The sequence below is a fragment of the Nicotiana tomentosiformis genome, chromosome 1 (genome assembly GCF_000390325.3).
Source record: "Nicotiana tomentosiformis chromosome 1, ASM39032v3, whole genome shotgun sequence".
Lineage (NCBI taxonomy): Eukaryota > Viridiplantae > Streptophyta > Magnoliopsida > Solanales > Solanaceae > Nicotiana > Nicotiana tomentosiformis.
This window is the reverse complement of record NC_090812.1, coordinates 89654022-89674673: the sequence shown is the minus strand read 5'-3', so window position 1 is coordinate 89674673 and position 20652 is coordinate 89654022. Positions and strand designations below refer to the sequence as shown.

At 35.5% G+C, this 20652-nt stretch overlaps 2 protein-coding genes across 7 annotated transcripts; both read right to left on the bottom strand.

Moving 5' to 3' along the window:
* Positions 1-1376: 1376 nt before the first annotated feature.
* On the bottom strand, positions 1377-8109 carry LOC104099656 (ubiquitin carboxyl-terminal hydrolase 24-like). The gene is made up of 6 exons (XM_009606712.4): positions 7947-8109; positions 5832-6679; positions 5412-5656; positions 4517-4659; positions 2579-2755; positions 1377-1916 (listed from the first exon to the last, which is right to left on the bottom strand). The coding sequence occupies exons 1-6, from the start codon at positions 7959-7961 to the stop codon at positions 1728-1730; spliced, it is 1617 nt and encodes a 538-aa protein (XP_009605007.1). The 5' UTR covers positions 7962-8109; the 3' UTR covers positions 1377-1727.
* Positions 8110-9376: 1267 nt separating this feature from the next.
* Positions 9377-19684, bottom strand: LOC104099655 (uncharacterized). Of its 6 annotated transcripts, none has more exons than XR_011411525.1 (17): positions 19352-19678; positions 17215-17815; positions 16207-16336; positions 15913-16114; positions 15672-15758; positions 15522-15581; positions 15342-15428; positions 13849-13920; positions 13703-13758; positions 12442-12527; positions 12056-12146; positions 11814-11971; positions 11591-11682; positions 10739-10813; positions 10240-10313; positions 9695-9763; positions 9377-9553 (listed from the first exon to the last, which is right to left on the bottom strand). XR_011411525.1 is itself a non-coding variant. In XM_033656986.2 (17 exons), the coding sequence occupies exons 2-17, from the start codon at positions 17771-17773 to the stop codon at positions 9495-9497; spliced, it is 1938 nt and encodes a 645-aa protein (XP_033512877.1). In that variant the 5' UTR covers positions 17774-17815; positions 19405-19684; the 3' UTR covers positions 9377-9494. The 6 variants fall into 6 exon arrangements, 4 of the variants coding, with proteins under 4 accessions (XP_033512877.1, XP_009605002.1, XP_009605006.1 ...); XM_033656986.2 differs by having other exon boundaries at positions 9695-9744; positions 19405-19684; XM_009606707.4 differs by having other exon boundaries at positions 9695-9744.
* Positions 19685-20652: the final 968 nt, after the last annotated feature.

Here is a 20652-nt window from a genome sequence, read left to right as displayed (position 1 = left end):
TAGTCATGTTGAGGGGTAAATTTGGACATCTTTTTCTCAAAAAATTGAACACGGCGAGTCTACCTATTTCACGCTAGAGCTCTATTGATGGCAAAGGAATACGAGATGACTTGGCAACGGTAAAGACATGAATGAGCCAAAAGAATAACGTACGATAAAATTGAGCAATTTAGAATAGTACATAGGCAAATTCCGGAAAGTTTCTTGCAACTGCTTTTCATAGAATTCATATGCGAGAACTAACCAAATCACAAAGGCTTTAACTGCCCTTCACTGGTTTCTTCATGTGGGTGAAAAGCTTTGACTTAAAAGATACAAAATGAGGTCTGAGTAATCGCATTCTTTTGTTTTGGTAAATATGAGTAAACGCATTCTAGGAACAAGTTCAGTCAATTAAAATAATATAGTTTCCTTGGAAGATATCGCGATTAGGATGACTTCAAAACGTATTTTTAATAATGTTCTTCTGATTTAATGTTTTCGATATTCTAATATATGACGATAAGATAGCAGTATAAATAATGGGCAGCTAAGGTAGAGGAAAAGAGTTAGGTCATTTTGACATGATTGGATAAGAAAAACTGTGCAAAAGTCAAAATTCTTAATTATATATCTATATATATGTTGTAGATAGTGAGAGTGGTTGAGATTGAAAGTAGCTCACAATTTGTTTATGTAATTGGTATAGTAAACAATCAAGTAATATGTGTTCTGTGAAACGTTGACAAACAGTTATAAATGGAGTTTTAATTGTAGTATTATGCCGGTAATATCCAAATAATTTGACTTATTTTGTTGGTGAGATGTAATGACAAAATATATCGAATTAAGATAATCCACCTCTTATAAAAGAACGCCACAACCCTAATACTTCTCACAGAATACTGCAAATAATTCTTCAAATTCCACAGAACGCAGCAAAGATCTAAAACTGCTTCATTAAACTAATCATTCTATGTACCATTTCATTGGACTGATTTCGAAGGATGCTACACTATTTAGTTTAGCATTTAAGTTATATACTCGGCTTTTTTAATTTTCAGACTATTAGTATGTTTTAACCATTTTTTACTTGGTTACCAAATAGTAATATTACCCAATAATTGACATAATTGTGTAAAACAACTTGCTTGCCATCATCAGTAAGTTCTCTTATATGCCATGAAAATATCATTATCAGTATCACATAAGAGTTTCTATCATATCAATGTTAAAGAAATGCTTACCATTGAATGTTTGGACCCACGAAATGAATTGGTGTAATTTGATCATTGGCGAAGATTCAAGGGTTACCTGAGCCGCATTTTTGACATAATCTTGACATGCCAAGGTATTTTCCAGATAGAGCTATGCTTTCTATATAAAAAACCACTGTATAAAGTAAGGAAGACTCGAAAATCGAATATAAAGAAATATCACGACCTCATCCTCATTACAGAATAGTCAATTTTTCCTAATATAATGAATCAAAGATCAAAAAAGGAAGACGAGGAAAGGAACAGCTCCAAACACAACTGGTAACAAAATTTCCATACATTTACCACACGCCCTGGATGCCAATGGATGATGCTTCATTTCCCTGATGGCCATGTAAATGAAAACACAATGCTGACTATCTAACACAATGGAGCACATAGCAGTGCAGATGCCTGAGGTGTGGCAATGTCCAATGACTTAAGAATGTCCTCTGTCCCGCTCGGTTACCTGATTGGATTAAGACGTGTTGCCTATACTTGTTTATAGAATAGAACGTAAGCTTGATCGTGCAGCACTCTATTAATGGTAACAGCAGTAACAGAGGCATCATCAAATCGCAACCACTTCCCACTCTGGTTGCGACAATCGGCAGTATAATGCCCCTTAGAAGCTTCCCTCCCATGATGGGTTATTGTGGAAACAAGTTGATATTGTCGACCCTGCATGTAAAAAAAACAACAAAAAACAAAAGTTTCACCTCATGTCAATCCATGGAAATCATGCCATAGTAGAAGAATGTGTTGCTTCCTAGATAATTCGTACAAAAAGGTGATGATTTTTCATTTTTGGAACACAAGGGGACGTCAATATGCTCTGTTGACAAGGTTTCTGACTTATGATGCATTTCCCCACTTTAGTAAATGACGACACTTAATTCCCCATGTGATTTAGCAGTATGATCTATCCAAGTTTGCTCTATAGATATCTATGACTTCTAAAACCCACAAGGGTGTAATGTATATTCACATTTAACACTTAACTGTTTTAAATGCCTACTATCGTCTTTGCATAGTAGTCGATATATAAAATTAGTTCATTGAAGGTGAGGTATTTAGACTATAAGGGTAAATACCTTTCCCTCCTTCCCATGAGTGAGACTTTTTCAGATAGACCAAACTTTCGATCAATTTAGTCTCAATTACCAAAGATCTTGAAATTGCAATTTGAACAATTGAAATCATTTCTATCTACAATGACCTTCAAAATATTCCTTAAAAAACACTATAAAATCGCAACCAGAATTATAAAATCAAAAATTAAATTGTTTCCCCCTGAATGGGATAGAGAGTTAACAAAGAACTTCATTAAATTTGAATATTACCTCAGTAGTCGAATTAGCAAGCAAATCACGGCTTATCACTAGTTCAGGAGGGAATTGCACCGGTTTAAGCAGTTTAGTACTTCCGTGGCTTCCATAACCGAACCGCTTCAGGTGTAAAATCATCATCTTAGGAAGAGTCTGTATGCTGATGGATTTTCTGGCACTACCTGATCCAAACTGCAAGGAAATAAGCTATGTTAGAGGTCAAAACCCAGCTAGTATCCTGCCTTTGATCAGCGATCACAACAACTACGCCTCAATCCTAAACAAGTTGGGATCGGCCATATGAATCTTCATTTCTTTCTTTAAGCTCAACTTATATCATCATTAATACTAAAATAAAATAAAAGTGAAAAATAAGATAAATATATTATATATTATATAAATAACAACAACAACATACCCAGTGTAATACCACAAGTGGGGTCTAGGGAGAGTAATGTGTACATGGTCTTTATCCCACCTTGTGCAGGTAAAGAGGTTATTTCCGATATACCCTCGGCTCAAGGAAAGCAAAGTCAATAATATAGGAAAGAAATTACGGTAGTGAAGAAGTCATGAAAAAAACAAACCAGTAACAGCAAGATAATACGAAAATCGAAGCAGGAAGAAAAATCAGGTCTTTCATAATAATAATAATAAAAGTTCTCTACCAAGTCTAAAACTCATTCCCAACTAGTAGGTATCACCTATATAGATCTTTCTCTTCCATTATGTCCTATCTTTAGCCAAGTCTGGATTGATTCCAAGGATTTGTAGGTCTTTCGAGACAACTTCCTTCCATGTGATTTTAGGTCTACCGTCCCCTTCCATGTGATTTTAGGTCTACCGTCCCCTTTTGAAACCCTCCTTCACCATACTTCCACACCTTTCATTTTATCCTCAATGCGTGTTACTTGCATCTTCTACCGAATGTGATCATTTTTAATCTGATCAGAGATCACTAAACCAGCAATAACTTGTGAATAATCAACCAAGAGGAAAACGAAGTTAATCCTGATGACAGGTAGAAGGCTGATTCCACTCCTAAAAGTTGGAGGAGAGCAGCTGTGCAACTAAGGCATCAGATCTTATAAGGTTGAAAGATGCAAAGAAAGATATATTTGCAGTTAGAACTTGTTGTCAAAATATGAATGTAGCCGGGAGAACTGGAAAGAAATGGCCATGGAAAATCCTGTAGCAAAATATGATTGAACCTGTAAAACTAGTTTTGGATGGATTATTATGCGTGAAGCTTGTCTAACATAGGAAAATTTGATGTTACCTATGAGGATTGCACAATGAAAATTCACAACACTTGTTTTTTAATTTTCGAGTTGCGAGGGACATATGGTAAAGATTTTTAATAACCATTTTAGGGTTTCAGTTGGTGATGCAAAGAACTTTAAGAGTAGCTTTTTGGAGCTGGCATGGGAAAAAGGCTTCAAAACAACAGCAGAATACATGTCTCACAGTCCCAGTCTTCACTTCCTGGACTCTCTAGAAGGAAAGGAACCTCAGATGATTTAAAGGAAAAATTAATCGTCTTTACAGATTGAAAGGCTTTTTATCAAACAACCTTATACTTTTATTGTAATTTTCCATTTTGTAGGTGACGTACATGAATATTTGGATTTCATAGGCTCCCCAAAAGATATAAGAGGGACAGCTCGACTCCTTACTGTAACTCATAACACTTCCTTAGTGCTAAATTTGTGAATAATACATTATCAAAGTAAAAAACAAAACAGGTTGGTGGCACAAACAAAGTCATCAACAGCAAAGTTTCTTAGGGAACGTGTACACTAGAGGCCTCTGAATTGTGACCCATCTAAGATTCAATGCAGTTTTATGCACTAGGTCAACATATTCAATACTTGACATTAGATACTGGACCATTCCCCAACTAAGAGCAGACAGTAAAAACCATAATGTCCAAAAGGTAGCGGAACAATTTACCTTTCCTACTGTTGTTCTATATTCCTCGAGTGTCTCAGGAGCAGCAAATAGACGGAGAGCATCTTGAATGGTACGAACAGCCTCATGTGAAATATCAAGATGGAGCACGAAAAATGGTTGAACAGTGGCAGAGGCTTTGTTCCCTATTATAAAGTAGATTCAAAATCTTAAACTCAATCCAAATTCAAAAATAGTTGAGACTTGAGAGAACCTCAAAGGTCAGACAAAGTTGTCTTTCCTACGAAAAATAGATAAAAGACATACTAGCATGAGCACAACATCTAGTTGCTTCACAAACGAGCTATTGCATTTATGTCAGATTGGGAGCTTGTAATATAGCAAATTTACAGTTTCTGAAACTAACAGATAATACTGTAGGCTGGTTGCTGGGAAAAAGATAATTTCCTATGATACAGCCAGAAATCACCTTCCTCTGTCGCATTCTATGCGTCCTTTGACAAATTTACAATAAAGGCAGAATTATTTTTTTGGTCATGCAAATAGAAAGTTAATGATCAATCTATAGGTCATGCGCAATCTTTCTGCTAAAATAAAATCATGAAAAGTAGCAAACAAGAAATTTCTGGGATTTAGAGAGAAACCGAAGCTTCTTACCACTTCTCAAAAGCTGCTTAATTTTGTGTAAAACCTTTTTGTGTCTCAGAGGGGATATTTAACTTAAACTGAACAGTTATCACAGTTGGACCAGGATTCACATGGGCAATCCAAAATGAGAAAATTTATAGAAATAATCAATTCCCAATTCTTAGATTTGACTAGTCCTTTTTTCAAAATCAGGTAATACCCCTAGATTTGACTAGTCTTATGCTCTTCATAAGCAGCAGATGATCTTTATATAATAAGCAAATCTCAATACTTATAAAAAGCACACTACCTCTTGCTTTAACAACACTCCGCAACTGCCCTCCAAAAATTGCACTTAATTTTGAAGGAACAAAGTCCTGAGTTCTTGTGACTGCAGATTTGTTCTTTGGGCCAACAGTTTCCCATCCCTCATCTTCTTCTGACGAAACAAGTAATGAATTTTTCCCACTTGAATCTGATTGCCCTTCAAGCTTTAGTAATTCACCATGCATTTGATCCATTACAAAACTCAGAAACTCCTGCGCATCTTCTTGTCTGGAAAATTGTTAATAAAGGGAGTTTTGAGATACTTTACAAAGAGTTGACACATTTCTCCAATTTACACTAATCTAGAAATGGTAACCTCAAGGTCTGTCACAACAAGTACATTGAAGAAAACCCCAGAAAGAAGACATCTATAACTACTAAACAAGTGTAAATAAGTACAGACCTTGGCCTGCCGGAAATGGCTTTAGGCACATCAGGAGTAAATTTCTTCAGAACTGCTTCAAATATTGCTGGGCTGAAGGGCGTACCGACTTCAATACTGGTGGCATCTTTCTTCATTAAATTCGTAGAACCAGGTACAGTAAACTGAGAAAGAAACCCCACAAATGCAGCTAATATTGGATATTCAACCTTGGAAATACTGTGTATCCTTGGACTTAGTAAAAGCTCAACAAATGGTGAACATGACAAAAGAGCTTGTAATGTAGCATTAAGGAAGCATAAGTTCCCTGGGTTGATTAAACCCCGAGGTAGCAAGCCTGCAACATCAAGAGGGCCACCAGATACCTCCAGAGGGGCCTGTCCTGAATATGCGCGTTTTGCTGAAATGTTAGTGGGCCCATTCGAATTTCCTTTACTTAATAGTGCACCACCATCTCGTCCAGCTGTACTAGACAACTTGTTAATGCTTTTACACTCATCTTCCGACACACATAAATTACTAAACTCGATATTGTGTACCATTGCAGATCCTTCATGTCCATTGGCAAAGTAATCGTTCTGGACATCTCCATTCTGTTTGATTTCTCTGAGTAAGTTATCTGTCTTTGGTTTCTCATGCCCATCTTTCTGCTCCTTGAGAGTAGTAGAGGAATCTGAGCCTACTTTCTCTTTGGAAGAACCAGGTTGAGAATTGAATATATTGCTGAAACTTCCAAAAGATAATTCAGGCACCAATTTTGAGGAATTAACTAGCACCTTTTCTTCCACGTGCTTATTCCCATCACAACCAGATGGAGGGTTCAGCAATGACTTTGTTTCATCTTCAGTAAATGAACCAAATAAAAATACCTGTAACACCAAGACAAAGGAAACAATGTTGGCTCGAGGGAAAAAAAAGGTAGAATCACAGGTAGTCAGTAATTCCTGCAAATAACTAAAGTATCACAGAACATGTTGCACAACTGTCGAGTAAATCTACAGAAGCTTAAGAAGATAGACTGCAATTTAGTCATTTTCCATCTCCATCATACCACCATACCAATTACTTTATCAAATATCCCCCCATCATTCAGACACATCTAAAGCTCTTAACTATTCATACAAAGTTAACATGTCCAAACCACACTTAACACAATCCGAATTAGCCTTCACAAGACTTGTGTAACCACTAATGTATTGACTTAATGCACCTAGCTAAATGCAGGATATCACTGCTCAAACCACTTCTTCTATTAGGATCAACGAATGTCTATTTAACATTGTATAGAAGGTTAGCTTAGTTAGTTATTTGTTTAAAGTTGTGCCCAAAAAAATTTGTTGACTTGATTATTAACTTGAATTCTTGTAAGACTTTATTCCATGTCTTAGTAATATAAAAGTGATCAAGTAAAAATAGAACAGGCAGGAATGAACCCTGGTCTTTCATACTACATGGTAAATAGAATATACCAGCGAAACGCAAGTCGCCACAGTAATTGGTCACTACCACAAGCCTGAGATATCCCCAAGTGATCTTATGTAACTTAGCACTGGACCACTTCCTACTAGACAAGTATCCATAAAGCCAAGCATGTGGAGAAAAAGGGAAATTTTTGCGACTCTTTTACTTTGCAGCAAGAAGCCATTCAACCATTAACTAAAATCTTTCTCTAACAGCATATCCATCTGACAGAAAAATAGATTTCTTTTTCACTTCCTAGGTCATCCACAACAACCACATACCATTAAAACCAGACTAGCAATCAATAACATTTTTAAAAAAAATCCGCAACTCAAAGAACATATTCCCAAAAAATAATGCAAACCGTCACAAACAAATTGCTTACAGCCAATAATAACCAGACAATGACACGCCTATGAACCATCCCAAACTTCTAAAGAATTGATTTTTATCCATAACTCAAAATAACCAAACATCATAATTCCACTCAATCACCATATATCAGAAACAAAGTGCAGTCTTTACCTTACTCAGTCATCCACAATATGACGGCCACAAACCACAATATTACAACCACAACTCAAAAACCAATTTTGTCCATAATTCAGAACATTCTAGAATTACCAAAATACCACCAAAAGCAAAAGAGAAACATCAAGAATAAACAATACGCACCTTAGAATCACTCATGCTGTGCAGAAAAATGTAGGCTGAAACTCAAAAACCACTAAAGTAGACAACTTTATAGGGAACTTATGAAAAATCAGCCTTGTTGCTGCAGACATGAAATAGGAAGAAACAAAGAAGGAGAAACAGAGCATTTAATATTAGCTGAAGTGGATCCGATTATGAACGGGAGAAGCATCGAACAATTCTAACAAACGCAGAATTATGAGACCAACAAGGACAAGGATTGGAATATATAGGGATTTTTGGGACTATTGGGATTTTGGAGTGTGTTGTTTTTCGTCTGTCCGACTGTCCCTAGTTTTGTGTGTGTGTGAAACTGTGAATGTTTTTTAGGTCAGTGGCTTAGGTTGTAGGTTTCTTTTTGGGGGAAAAGAGGGTGCCGATCTCCTAATATACGTCCGCTTTTTATACTGAGCAAATTCCAGTTTCTGTATACAGTATATATATACCGACCTCGAATTTTTAGTTATTACACACACTTGGTGCGCTATGACTTTCTTCAAAATTCTGTGGGTCATTTGGTTTAGAATTTAAATTATGTAAAAATTGGTAATGCAAGAATTTATAATGAATTTATTAGTATTGTATTTGGTTATTTTATTAAATATTATTACACATTAACAAAATAAAGTATTGGTTATTACATAAAAGATTATTTTTATCATTTAGTTGTTTTAGTCATGTATTAGTAATCCTCATATTTTTACATCACATTTTATCCTCCATAAAATAAAATTACATTATCGCATAATTTACTGAGTAATAGTTACGCGTAAAAAGTAAATGAAACTAATAAACATTACACGAATAATGTTGGATTTTACGTGGGAAGAGAGAATTAACCAAACATTGTATTAACAACGTTAACTTTTAATTGGCGACTCTTTTTTCCACTTCTCCCAACTAAAAGTCAAATGCTTGAACTATTGCCAACTGAACTTCAAAGGTTACAATTTCTGGTTATGTCAATAGTTGTGCATCTCTTAGATTAGATAATATTTCACTTATTAGCATATACGCGGTTCGTAACTCTAAATTTTAACTTCTCTTGTCCCTAAAAAGAAGATATTTTCCAAGACCAAGATTTCAAAAAAAAAAAAAGGACTTGTTGCAATAATAAAGCTTCTCTATTAAAAAGAATAAAGTTTGTTCTTGTTGCATGTTTTCACAATGAAAACTTCATACGCTTTCTTTTTTGCAATCCATAATTCCAATCCAAGAAAAAGTAATAATACATCCATATTCAGATGAAAACCCCTGAAAATATTTCTATTTGGTATATTAACATGCATCCAACTTATCGAGTGTTCACTTACCTTTTTATTTTATCTTTGAAAAGGTTTAATTGAGTCCATCCAAGTTATAAGGATTTCCTTGCTGAAAACTTAAAAGTCCATCAACCCCACAATACAGTGTTTGCTTTCACAATTACTTTTATATTTCAGCAGCTAACTAAATTTAGCTAACAGAGAAAATGAAGTAGTATATCCTACCAAAGCTTTGACATTAACTCACCTACACAATACATGTACATTACCATGACAAACATATATTCCTCCCACCATCTACAATATCAAGCACTGTATAAGATCCTGAAAGAAGCCCGACGATGCAATGAATCCCACAGCACTCTTTCTTCGTTATTGATGTCAAATAAAAAGTAGTAATTAAATATGATATTTAGCTACATCAAGAAAAAGCTGTAATTTATACACATCCTTGGTCCACCATACCATTGGCAATCGTTAGGAAAGCAGAGATCACTGCTCCATGGACCAACGCCCTGCAAATATCACAACAACCTATTGAATTGAGCTAGCACGTTTGAACAAGATAATATCCACACGAGCAACGTCTATCACAAAAAAACAAAAGGATAATCAAACATTTCAAGGGAAAAAAACAACAATTTTGTTAAGAAAAGAACTGAAGAGCATTTTAGAAAGAATATTTCATGCTTTATGTAGAAAGAAAAAACAAAAACACAAAAAGACATTATTCATAATAACAAAGCACAGGAACAATTTCCTTCAAACTTTTCAATATAATTGTTGTAAGCGCAACAACAACCCATTAATATCCCATAAGTGGGGTCTGGAAAGGGTAGTGTGTACGCAGACCTTACCCCTACCCCGAGGGAGTAGAGAGGTTGTTTCCGATAGACCCTCGGCTCAAGAAGTCGGAAAGAGACAATTGTTGTAAGCGCCTATTTACTAAATCCATAAGAATGCACATAAAGCCCACTTTTTTGTGGTGTTAGTTTTAGGCAAAAACTTACTCTGGACTTTCCTTTTGATAACCAAAATCTGTTGCCGCTTTTAGGGCTCTCTGGTATGTCTGTTTCATAGCCTCCTGCAGCAAGCAAGAGATCCATCCTCACTGTTACTAGGGATGACATTTGCATTAAAATGGAAAACAGACAAAAGAAACACCTGCAACTATACAAAACCTCATCTAGAGACAACTAGTGTTGGTTTACAGAATATTTACGGACAACAAGCATATGATAAAATGCTACATGAAGATGATTAACAAGAGGATATTCTTTCACAACTGACTCCAGCACACGTTAATTTTTGTTGGCTAGAGCACGAGTAGGAAAAGCATAATAATTTGCTTTGATTGGCACTTGCTCCAACTAAATATATTTGAATTATCAGAAACAAACTGATGAGTTTTATCATAATGACACTTCTAACCCTCTAAGCCCCCGCACCCCCCACACACACACAAAAAAAAAAAAAACTCCAGTTCTGCATCAAGATTTAAGTGCTGACCTGTAATTTAGACTCAAAATCCTCTGGAGACCAGTTTAAATTACACTCTTTCAGCTCAAGTTCCCCTGCAACAACCTGTGATTGATAGTTAGAAATTTTATCCAACCAAGAAAATGGACACAATGAAGTTGCAGAAATGTCAGTCCACAACAGAAGAAAATATGGGAAACCTCGCCGTGTTATTATGAGCATCTCAAGATATAAAACATATGGCGATACAAATTGGTGCTTCATGCTTGTTGCACTAACTTTCAGCTAAACTTCTGTCTAACGCAAGCTTCACAAAATTACTTCACAAGCTCTATCTCATAATAGGGATGTCAAAAATGAGACACCACAAAGGAAAAGTTAATCAAGTAAAAAGAAGACGGTGGGAGAAATTGGACATAAATCTTTTGTCAAGCATTAAATAGTACATCAGAAGTGTGAGATGCCCTCGCAGGAAGCCAGTTAACTGCAGGACAGACTCCAAAATCATTTCTTGTGTAAAAGTAAAATTGGGATCGAATGAAGAGAATGTTGCTTCCTTCTCTCATTCCCATCATGAGTTGAACAAAATTGAACCATTTTCTTCACAGTTACCAAGACTTTCATCCTTAACTTTCTAATATAATCCATCAACAAGTCGAAATAAGAGTTTGAAATTACCTACTTTAGCATTATATCTTACCCACATTGGAAGACCCAAGTCAGTATTACCGTCACATAGAAGCATAAGCTTACTTTGAACTAAAGCAAAAAAAGATAGTAGAAATACATAATGACTTCCGACGCAAATTCAGGTAGTGTTTGCTACTTTTCGACAAATGAGTTACTTATAATGAACATGCTAGTGAGGAAAGTAGATCCTACCCCTCCTACACCAGCAGCCATAGAAGGAGCAACTAGGACGTTAGCCTTTCTCAAAACATCAACTGCCTCAGCGGTACATGGCATAATGGAGCCTAAAAATGAACAGAAATACAGTTAAAAGTGTTAAAAGAAAGACACGCCACTTACCCACTCACTATATGGTTAGGAATCCGGGACAATAATAACAAACAAGTGAGAATGATAACAGGAGGTTGACCAATACCTTCTACAAGTATATGACAACCAGAGTTAACCAAGTTAATGGCGTCAGATTGATTAATTTCATTCTGTGAGGCACATGGGAATGCAACATCACACCTTTCACTCCAAGGCTTAGCTTCATCATAGTACTTTGAGCGAGCATAAGTCTTTGAGTAATCTCTGCAAAAGTACTTGTTAATATGCCATTTATTCAAAACCTCAAAGGTATTTGTCTACACAACTATTGTGGAGAAAAAAACAAACCTTAAGCTTCTCTGTTGAGTTTTGATTTCTCTCAGGAAAGATATCTTTAAGAAATCAAACCCATCTTCATCCACCAGATAACCCTTTGAGTCTGTAAAATCATAATTGGAAAATTTAATAATTTAAGTATCATATTGTACCTGCACCATATTAGTGGCGCAATGAGCTATCACTCTCACCTTCTGGAAGAGAATATCTATAACAAGCATAAACTGAATGCTCAGGAATTCCTAAATGATAAGCTCTAAACCAAGCCATAATGTTCAATTGAAAGAAGGTAGGTCGCAGGCTGTATTGGTTGATATTGGAATACAGATTTTTGAGAGAATACCTCTCAGTTCACCATTCAAGCTGAAAAAGAGTTCAAAAGTAATCAGAAAGTTTACCAGATACGGTGATGGGAACGGCCCCATAAGCAATGAGCTTCTCTAGGACATGCATTGCAATCTTTCCAGAACCACTAACTGCACACCTGAACATAAAGGACGTTATAAGTATTACTTCTGATAACACCAGCAAACAGGGGCGTATGCAGGATTTTATACAAGCGGTGTCGATATTTTAAGAAGTGAACAAATAAACAAATTACTATAACGAGGCAAAGTGGTGGAACTAAGTAGAGGAAAGGGGGTTTAACTGAATCCCCTTTGTTAGAATATTATATTGCATAATTAGGATAAAACGGATATTTTTTGTTATATATAAACAATTGAACTCCCTTGACATTAGAAAAAAATTCTAGTAAAGTAGGAAAGGGGTTCAAAAGTTGCTATAGATCATATGTTTAAATCTCAATTGTGACGTTCTAACAGTAAATATTTGTATGCCAAGATTCCAAATAATAAATCATTAACACTAGTCCCAAAAGATATCTAGAAAATAAATTTAAATTACTTCAGAGGAAAAAAAGAAACTAATGGAGAATCGTTCATATTCTTTCTCAGTATAGCCTCAGGTTGGGGGTGGTGTCATTTTGAGGGTTTTATTTGTCAAAAATGGATTAAGCGCCTATGCGGGGGATCGAACTAGTGACTTCCTACACGGCAAGGAGCCGGCACAACCACCAGACTGAAACAACTTCGTCTCTCAATCAGTGTCATCTTCATATATATGATATGTTTCTCTTCTTTTTTTTTCAATCCTTCTTCAACTATAAATTTGTAAAAAATTTCAGCGAAGCGGTGTCGGGTGACACCGCTTGTAGCAACGTAGATCCACCCCTGCCAGCAAATACCAAGAGCAAACAGCTTTTCTCTCTCTACTTATTGATACCTGCCTTCCTTCTCAAAAAAAAAAAAAAATTATTGATACCTGCCTATGCAAATAGTTTCGAAGCTCATAATATAAACGCCTTGGAGGGGTCAGGCTATAATGACCTAATTACATGCCACCTATATTGTGGGACGGTATAAATATCTACATGCTACCCACTCATGTCTTCTGACAAAGAGATCTCCATGAATTTCTAACAGGCTTGCCATTTTTCAGCTATGCCAATAATGTAGGTGGATGCTCATAGTAGCAAACAGATCCAGTGACATTGCCATTCATGAGGATCAGTAAAAGAAGCCCCAAACATTAGGCTATTTTTCTCTTATATTTCTGATTTCACACATAAGGAGATCCATCAATTGGAAAGGATGGTACCTTAATCCTTTTAGCTCTTTGTTCATGTCTGCAAGCATAAGCTGTGCAAAGAAAACCTAAAGTTTGCAACAGAAATTAGTTGGCAGGAATGAGACAGGTATTTGACAAATTAAACCAACAGAAGAAGAAGAAGAAAGAGACTCCACCAATCCGTAGCCAGTAGCCTCAGTTCGAAGACTAGAGCCTGACCAATTTACTCTAGGTCCTGTAAAACTTCCCTGCACAACGTGGAATGTGTATATTCATAAAATTAAAAAGAAAAGAGAGAGGAGAAAGGAAAGGAGAATACTTATAATCATATGGATGATATACAATACATTCAAAGGTAAAAGGTCGAAAATAAACTTCTTGCTCAAAAGCATTAAATCTGGTGGTTCACCCATGAAGAACTGTTAATTATCTAGTCTTTACATCTCTAACTACACCAAGTGCTTCAGGATTATGCTTCATCAATATGATTGGCACAGCTTTTAAACGGGTGTTACCATGACCCCGTAGTCAGTTAGAGACGTGTGTAAAAACAACAAAAAAGAGCATAAAATGAACAAAGTAATATTTGACAGATGGCAATGTTTTATCTAAAGAGTAGGAACCCCTAAAGGAAAGGACTAAAACCCCTATATATGATTGTTATCAATATCTTGACTTATTACAAGGACAACCAAACAACTTCCATATACATACTTGTAAACAAATACTTACTCGGACCATTTTACATGACAGGGTTTGATTAGAGCAAGGAGTTTAATAAGTTAGATCTACCTGTTTATATCGATCAGTACATCAAATCGTTGTTTGAAAATTCTTATATGTGAATTATCATTGCTGGAAGTGAGTCAAACATTTTGAGACATACCTAAATGGAAAAGTGAATCACAAGAATCGGCACAACAGTAGTAATAATTATATTTGCAAGTGTAAAGGAAGCCCTAAAACCATACAATTGAAAAACTCGCTTAACAGCTTCTCATAACTTGCCCAAACTACCGAAGAAGCTCGAAAAGGATACCAACAAGTGCCTTGTGGTTGTGGACTTACGAGGGAAATGCATGCACATTAGAATTTTCAATTAACTAGCTGATAGAGATGCTCCTCATTAGATCAACAGCAAAGCCAATTAGTGGCTTTTAGTTGAAAATAGCAGAGCCTTCTCCATGAATTATTAGTCCTTCAGCCCAATGAGATCGTAAGAGGGAGACAGGCATACTTTCAGGAATTTATCTTTAGTTTTACAGCTTTGTACATAACATAATGCTAACTTACTAAAAATAAATAAATGACATAATGCTATGTACAGAATCCCCTCTTGTCCTCCTCACTTCATCTTCAACAGAAAATGGCAATAATAACACAGTTCAGAAATCCATCAGATGGCATTCTCTCTTCTTCTACTGTTTCTCTTTTTTGAGTTAAAATATCAAGATCATTTAGCTTAGATTTGTATTCTGCTGTCAACCTATGAAATTCAGCAAATCTCATATAATATGTGAATTATTAGCCTCTTGATTCCCGTAATACGTCGAAGGATGTTAGCTTGTCTGGTCTTGATACAATTCTTATCCATGGTCACATTAGAACAAAAGAAGCGGAAAGAACAGAATAAGATGATCTGAAATATCAGAAAATTAACCATCTTCACCTGTGAATGACCAGCCAGTCGCCGATATTGTCCATGCAGAAAGCCCATTTCCCGAGTACCAACACCCATCTCCTCTGAAGGAAGATCCTACATGATTAGATAATAATCAAACTACAGAAACAAGATATGATTTGACAGGTAATCAAAGTAAAATAGACATAGAAGTTAGTCTTTAGCTACCTTTTCAGGACCCAAATAACGATACAATTCATTCATAAAACTCTGGCAAAATCGCATGACCTACAGTGAAGTAGGCAGGAAGTAGAAGAAAGATTAACGCTTGAAAATAAATTCGTGATTAGAAATCAGCATGGTTAAACATAAACATACCTCACTATCACTTTTGCCTTTGGGATCAAAATCACTTCCACCTGAAGAACCCCCAAGTCGGTAAGGCGACAAGGCATTTTTCAAAGTCTACCAAATGAGAACAAATCAAAAATATTATGAGAAGCAGCAAACTTTCTCAATTGAACTGCACATCATTGCTTGTACTCTTTAGAGAAATTATACACACATTACGAGTGTTTGCATGTAAACTAAGAGAGTAAGATAATTAGCAGAAGATCACCTGTCCAAAGCTAAGAAATTTGGCAATACTCAAGTTCATTGATGGATGGAAACGGAGACCACCCCTGCATGGACCTAGAGTCTGATTAAAATGAACCCGAAACCCACGGTTCACATGCGTCTCACCCCTATCATCAACCCACGGCACTCGAAAAATAATTGTGCGCTCAGGTTCTAATAACCGCTCCATAGTGCTTACATAACTAACATAGGAAAATATTCTCTTATCAGAGTTGTAATAAAAGTTGTAATGATTACTTTTTCATACATATGGTTTATTCTCAAGACAACTTACCTTGAGTTTTTTGAAATGACTCTTTCTAAAGCATGAACCGCTTCTTGAACAGATTGTATGAACTCTAGTTCATGAGGATCCCTTTTTAATGCAGCTTCAATGATCGATCCAGCCGTTTTTGACATAAGAGCTTTTTTAGGAATTTCAACAGCAATGAAAAAGTCAGAAAAGAATCTGTCTCTAGGAACAAAATCCCACATCTACAAGAATTACTTGTGAAATGACAATCTGATACAACAAATTGACTTCAGAGGTTATTGTCTCAGTTTTACAAAGCAGAGCACAAAAGAATTAAGCAAAGATATCCCTGTGATTCTAAAACACTAGTCACAAATTTACAAATTTACAAATTACAACTCTATCCCTCAATATGGAATAGAAGATCAAACCAATTTTCGGCTCACCATCCCCATACTTGAGATCACCCAATTACTTCCAACATAAGAGTCAGTTTAGTATGTCAATTAATTTATTTTCCCACTGACTAGTCATACAAACCCATGCAAGCATACTGGATAAAATTAACCTGTTCTAGAGACTTTTGAACTTCGCAAAAGTGAAAAGCATAATCTTCCAAAGGGATATAACAAGAAAAAGATCCAGGGAAAGACTTAAGTTGGACGATTTACAAGTTTTTGCTTAGATATTAACAAAATAGCTGCTCTTACCACTGACATCAAACTCATATATTTCAATTTAAGTGGGGGTAGGATTGAAATTTATGAACTCTCAAGGAAAAAAGAAGAAGAATTTGAAACCTAATTCACAACAGATACGGTTTCTACATATGGCGGAAAATTAAACTATGTGTACTTGATTACCTTCTAAGGCCATCATCAATATAGAGCAAGAGGAGGTATGAAGGAAAGAGTTATCACGTTCTTGAAAATGGTTGACAAATTAAATAATTACTGCTTTAGAAGTTTCATACTATTTTTAAAATAAAAACAAAAGTGTAAAGGATAAGGTGGAATAGAGCCAACAAAAGAAATTGAAAAGGGAAATTACCTTTAACATATATAGGTTTATCAACAACAATCTTATCTTTGGATGCCATTTGGAGACGAAGAGCTTCTTTGTGAAGTAAACTATTATTATGCTCCTCCAGAGCACTCATCTGCATGTTTCGACTGCCTTCATTTCCATAAGGATTCCTCCTATGCTTCCTACCATATTCTCTGCAAACAGAGCAGAATATCCTTGCTGTGCCATCTTTCACATCAACATATGCCCACTTATATGTATCTGCCCACTCCTCTCTCCATCTTTTAACGACCTTCTTTTTCTTTTTCACTGGTTGAGTCTTCAACAAGTCCTGATTCACACCGGAAGCTTGATGAATCATCATCTGCTTGGTCTCGTCATGCTCTTCGCCCGCAGATTCTTGTGGTGGAACATTAATCAAAGTATTATTACTAAATGAAGGGTCATCATCCCCAGGCCCTATTTCCAAATCAATTTCTTCTCCTATCTCTCTCACTACAAGATGATGCCTCTGAGCCTGATGGATTAAGTTCATGTCATCCATTGTAGAATTCATCCCACCCCCACCAGTTGGAAGTAGCATTCAGCATGACAATTTACACACAGTATGATTCAGTCAGCTCGGCTGTGAACACAATACACACTAATAAATCTACTTGATTAAATTTCAAAATGCTCCAACAGCATTAAGCATAAAAAGTTGAACAGTGAATCACAAATCCAAGAGCATTATGAATTTTCTTCTCTGTGTTCAGGGTCAGAATTCTGGAGCCTAAGTGTGTGCCTACTGTGTATCTCTAATTACTGACACATCACGCTCTGCAGTCCCCAATAGGTAAAATAAGAAAGAAAACAAGGGTACGAGGAAGAAAGAGAAACCAATTAGCTTGAGATTATCAACAACATTTTATAAACCTTCCGCACGACCTACCAACGATATTTTATGAATGCACTAGCAAGTCCTAGAAAGTCAAATACAGAGTAAAATATAATCAAAATTCATTACAGAGCAATCATTATGTACTCTTAATTCATGAAATGGAATTTGTATTGCAGAAATCCCACTTCTAAAAGTTACCTAAAACCTTCTGACTGGAGACAAAGTGTCATCGTGAGTAATATGAGAAACTAAATTAAAATTGGACAGGGAACCATAAGGAGGGAGCAGTTAAATAGAAAATCATCACTTAAATACAATATACTAGATGCCTTATGTTGCTGAAGACAATGCACTACAAACAAAATTGTTTAAGCAGATGCAACATTTTACTCTGAATGTAACTCATCTTAACTCATGTTCTAGAAAAACATTAATAATTATAGGAAAACAGTTATGATCACCATCACTCAACACAGAAGTCACTTGCCAATTATTTTAGTTCTATTACAAGAAAAATTATTTGGTCAATACAAGAAAAATATGGTGTAAGTGGGGAAAAGGCAAGCTCGTCAGAGGTAAATGCGTATCTCCTAACCATAATTTCAAGGCAATTCGAGATGCAAACTTCAACCTATATAAACTTGGACCTAAAACCCTTCGGCGTCATGGGCAGTGGCGGAGCAAAGTGGAGTGAATTGAAAAATTATATGCACAAATAGGACAAAAATGATTTTTTTAGATTATATATAAATTGTTGAATCCTCTTGATATAAGGAAAAAGTTTAGTGATGTGGCGAAGGGGTTTAACAATTGCTTTAGATCACAGGTTCAAATCCTATATGTAACATTCTATTGTTTTTCTGGATCCCCTTTACAGAATTCCTGGTTCTGCCACTGGTCACAGACAATAAATCACACTATAAACCTTCTAGGCCCTCTATTGAAATATCTTTAAGCTTTCTACTAGTCAATTCAGTTTGATTATCTTTTTAAAGAAAAGAAAACGAGAGTCTAAAGCTTCACATGAATGCCATGCATGGAACTTGAATAGCAATTAAATTAAAAAAATACACAATCTATAAGATGTCCACAAAAGATATATTTTTCAGCCACCATCACCAAACACAGATGAAAACTTCCAAATCCAAAATGCAATATTCACAAACGAAAAAAGCAATCATTTGAATAATTGAATTAAAACAGAAATTTTGGGACCACAATTGGGAGTGCCAAACTTCTAAGTCCTTTTGAGCAAAGATTAACAATAAAAAAGATTCTAACTTTTCAAGAACCGCGCTCAAATTGGCTCAATCAGATTCTTGTTTCAAACTCACTGGAGTATAATTCTGAAATCTTCCTCTTCTACAGGAGCTGTTTTGTGCCCCAGCTGCTAGTGGCTAAATGGTAATTCCAACTGTAGAATGCTATAAATGGGTTAAACTGAATTTTTTGAAAGAGAGTCACGGGGTAGTAGACTATAGGGGCTATTGAATTTGCTATAGAGTTGTCAATTTGGCGAGTTCAGTGACTCGCTCTGCATTTGGGATTTTGGGGAAGGAAAGGGGGTAAATATTGAGGAGGACTAATTTGGATTCTTTTTGGGGGAGCAGAAAAGCAATGGCCATGGGCAATTCTTTATATTTTTTTTACTAATTTTTGTTCTATTAATTAATTGATTTTAATGCTTACTCTCTTTTTCAAGCTAATAATAATTGGGTCCACTTTCATAAAATAGAAACTATATACGTATTTCTTTTATCAACAACAAAAATTCATTATCTAGTAATCTACTATTTATTCTATTTGTATTTAAATGATATCAACTTCTTCACGGAATTAGTTGAAGTTTATTAAATTTGATAACATATCTGGTAATCTACTATTTGATGCCTTCCAAGTGATTCACTTACTTAAGCAGTTTAAGTACCCATTCATGTTGTAGATCTTCTAATGAGCTAGTGTTTTATAGAAGTTAATAATATATAGTATGATTTACGAAACGATACAAGCCAATATAACGGCAATAAAATTAAAGTATATTAAGATAATTAACTCACCTCTTGTGCGAACTAAATAAAATACTTAGTTGGTTACCTTAGTATCAAATTATTACTTGCGTGTGACGGCGACAATGTGTAGCCTAGTTGAATAAGTTGAAATCAAACCATTGTATGATACCAATAGTGCTAGTTTTGACCTAATTTATCGTATTGAGATCAGACTATCGTGAGCCAAACTTTCACAATGCAAATGCAATATGACAGGTAGTAATAAGAAAGTTAAAGATTATATAAAATTTGAGAGATAGAGTGTATTTTAATATGAATTGTAAACGCGTAGTTAATATTTATTATGCATAGGTAAAAACATATATGACTATGATAAAATGCTAGCATGATAATGATTTTTAAGTTGTAATAATTTTGCATTTGATTATGTAACTACACATTGAGTTGGTAGATTCACCTCTATTTCCGCTTATGTGTTTAAACAATACATGTGTTACTTTAGGGGTAGAGAGTTGACTTCAAGTTGATAGGTAGTTAGTATGATCCTACAAATATTTTGTGGGTGAGCGCAAT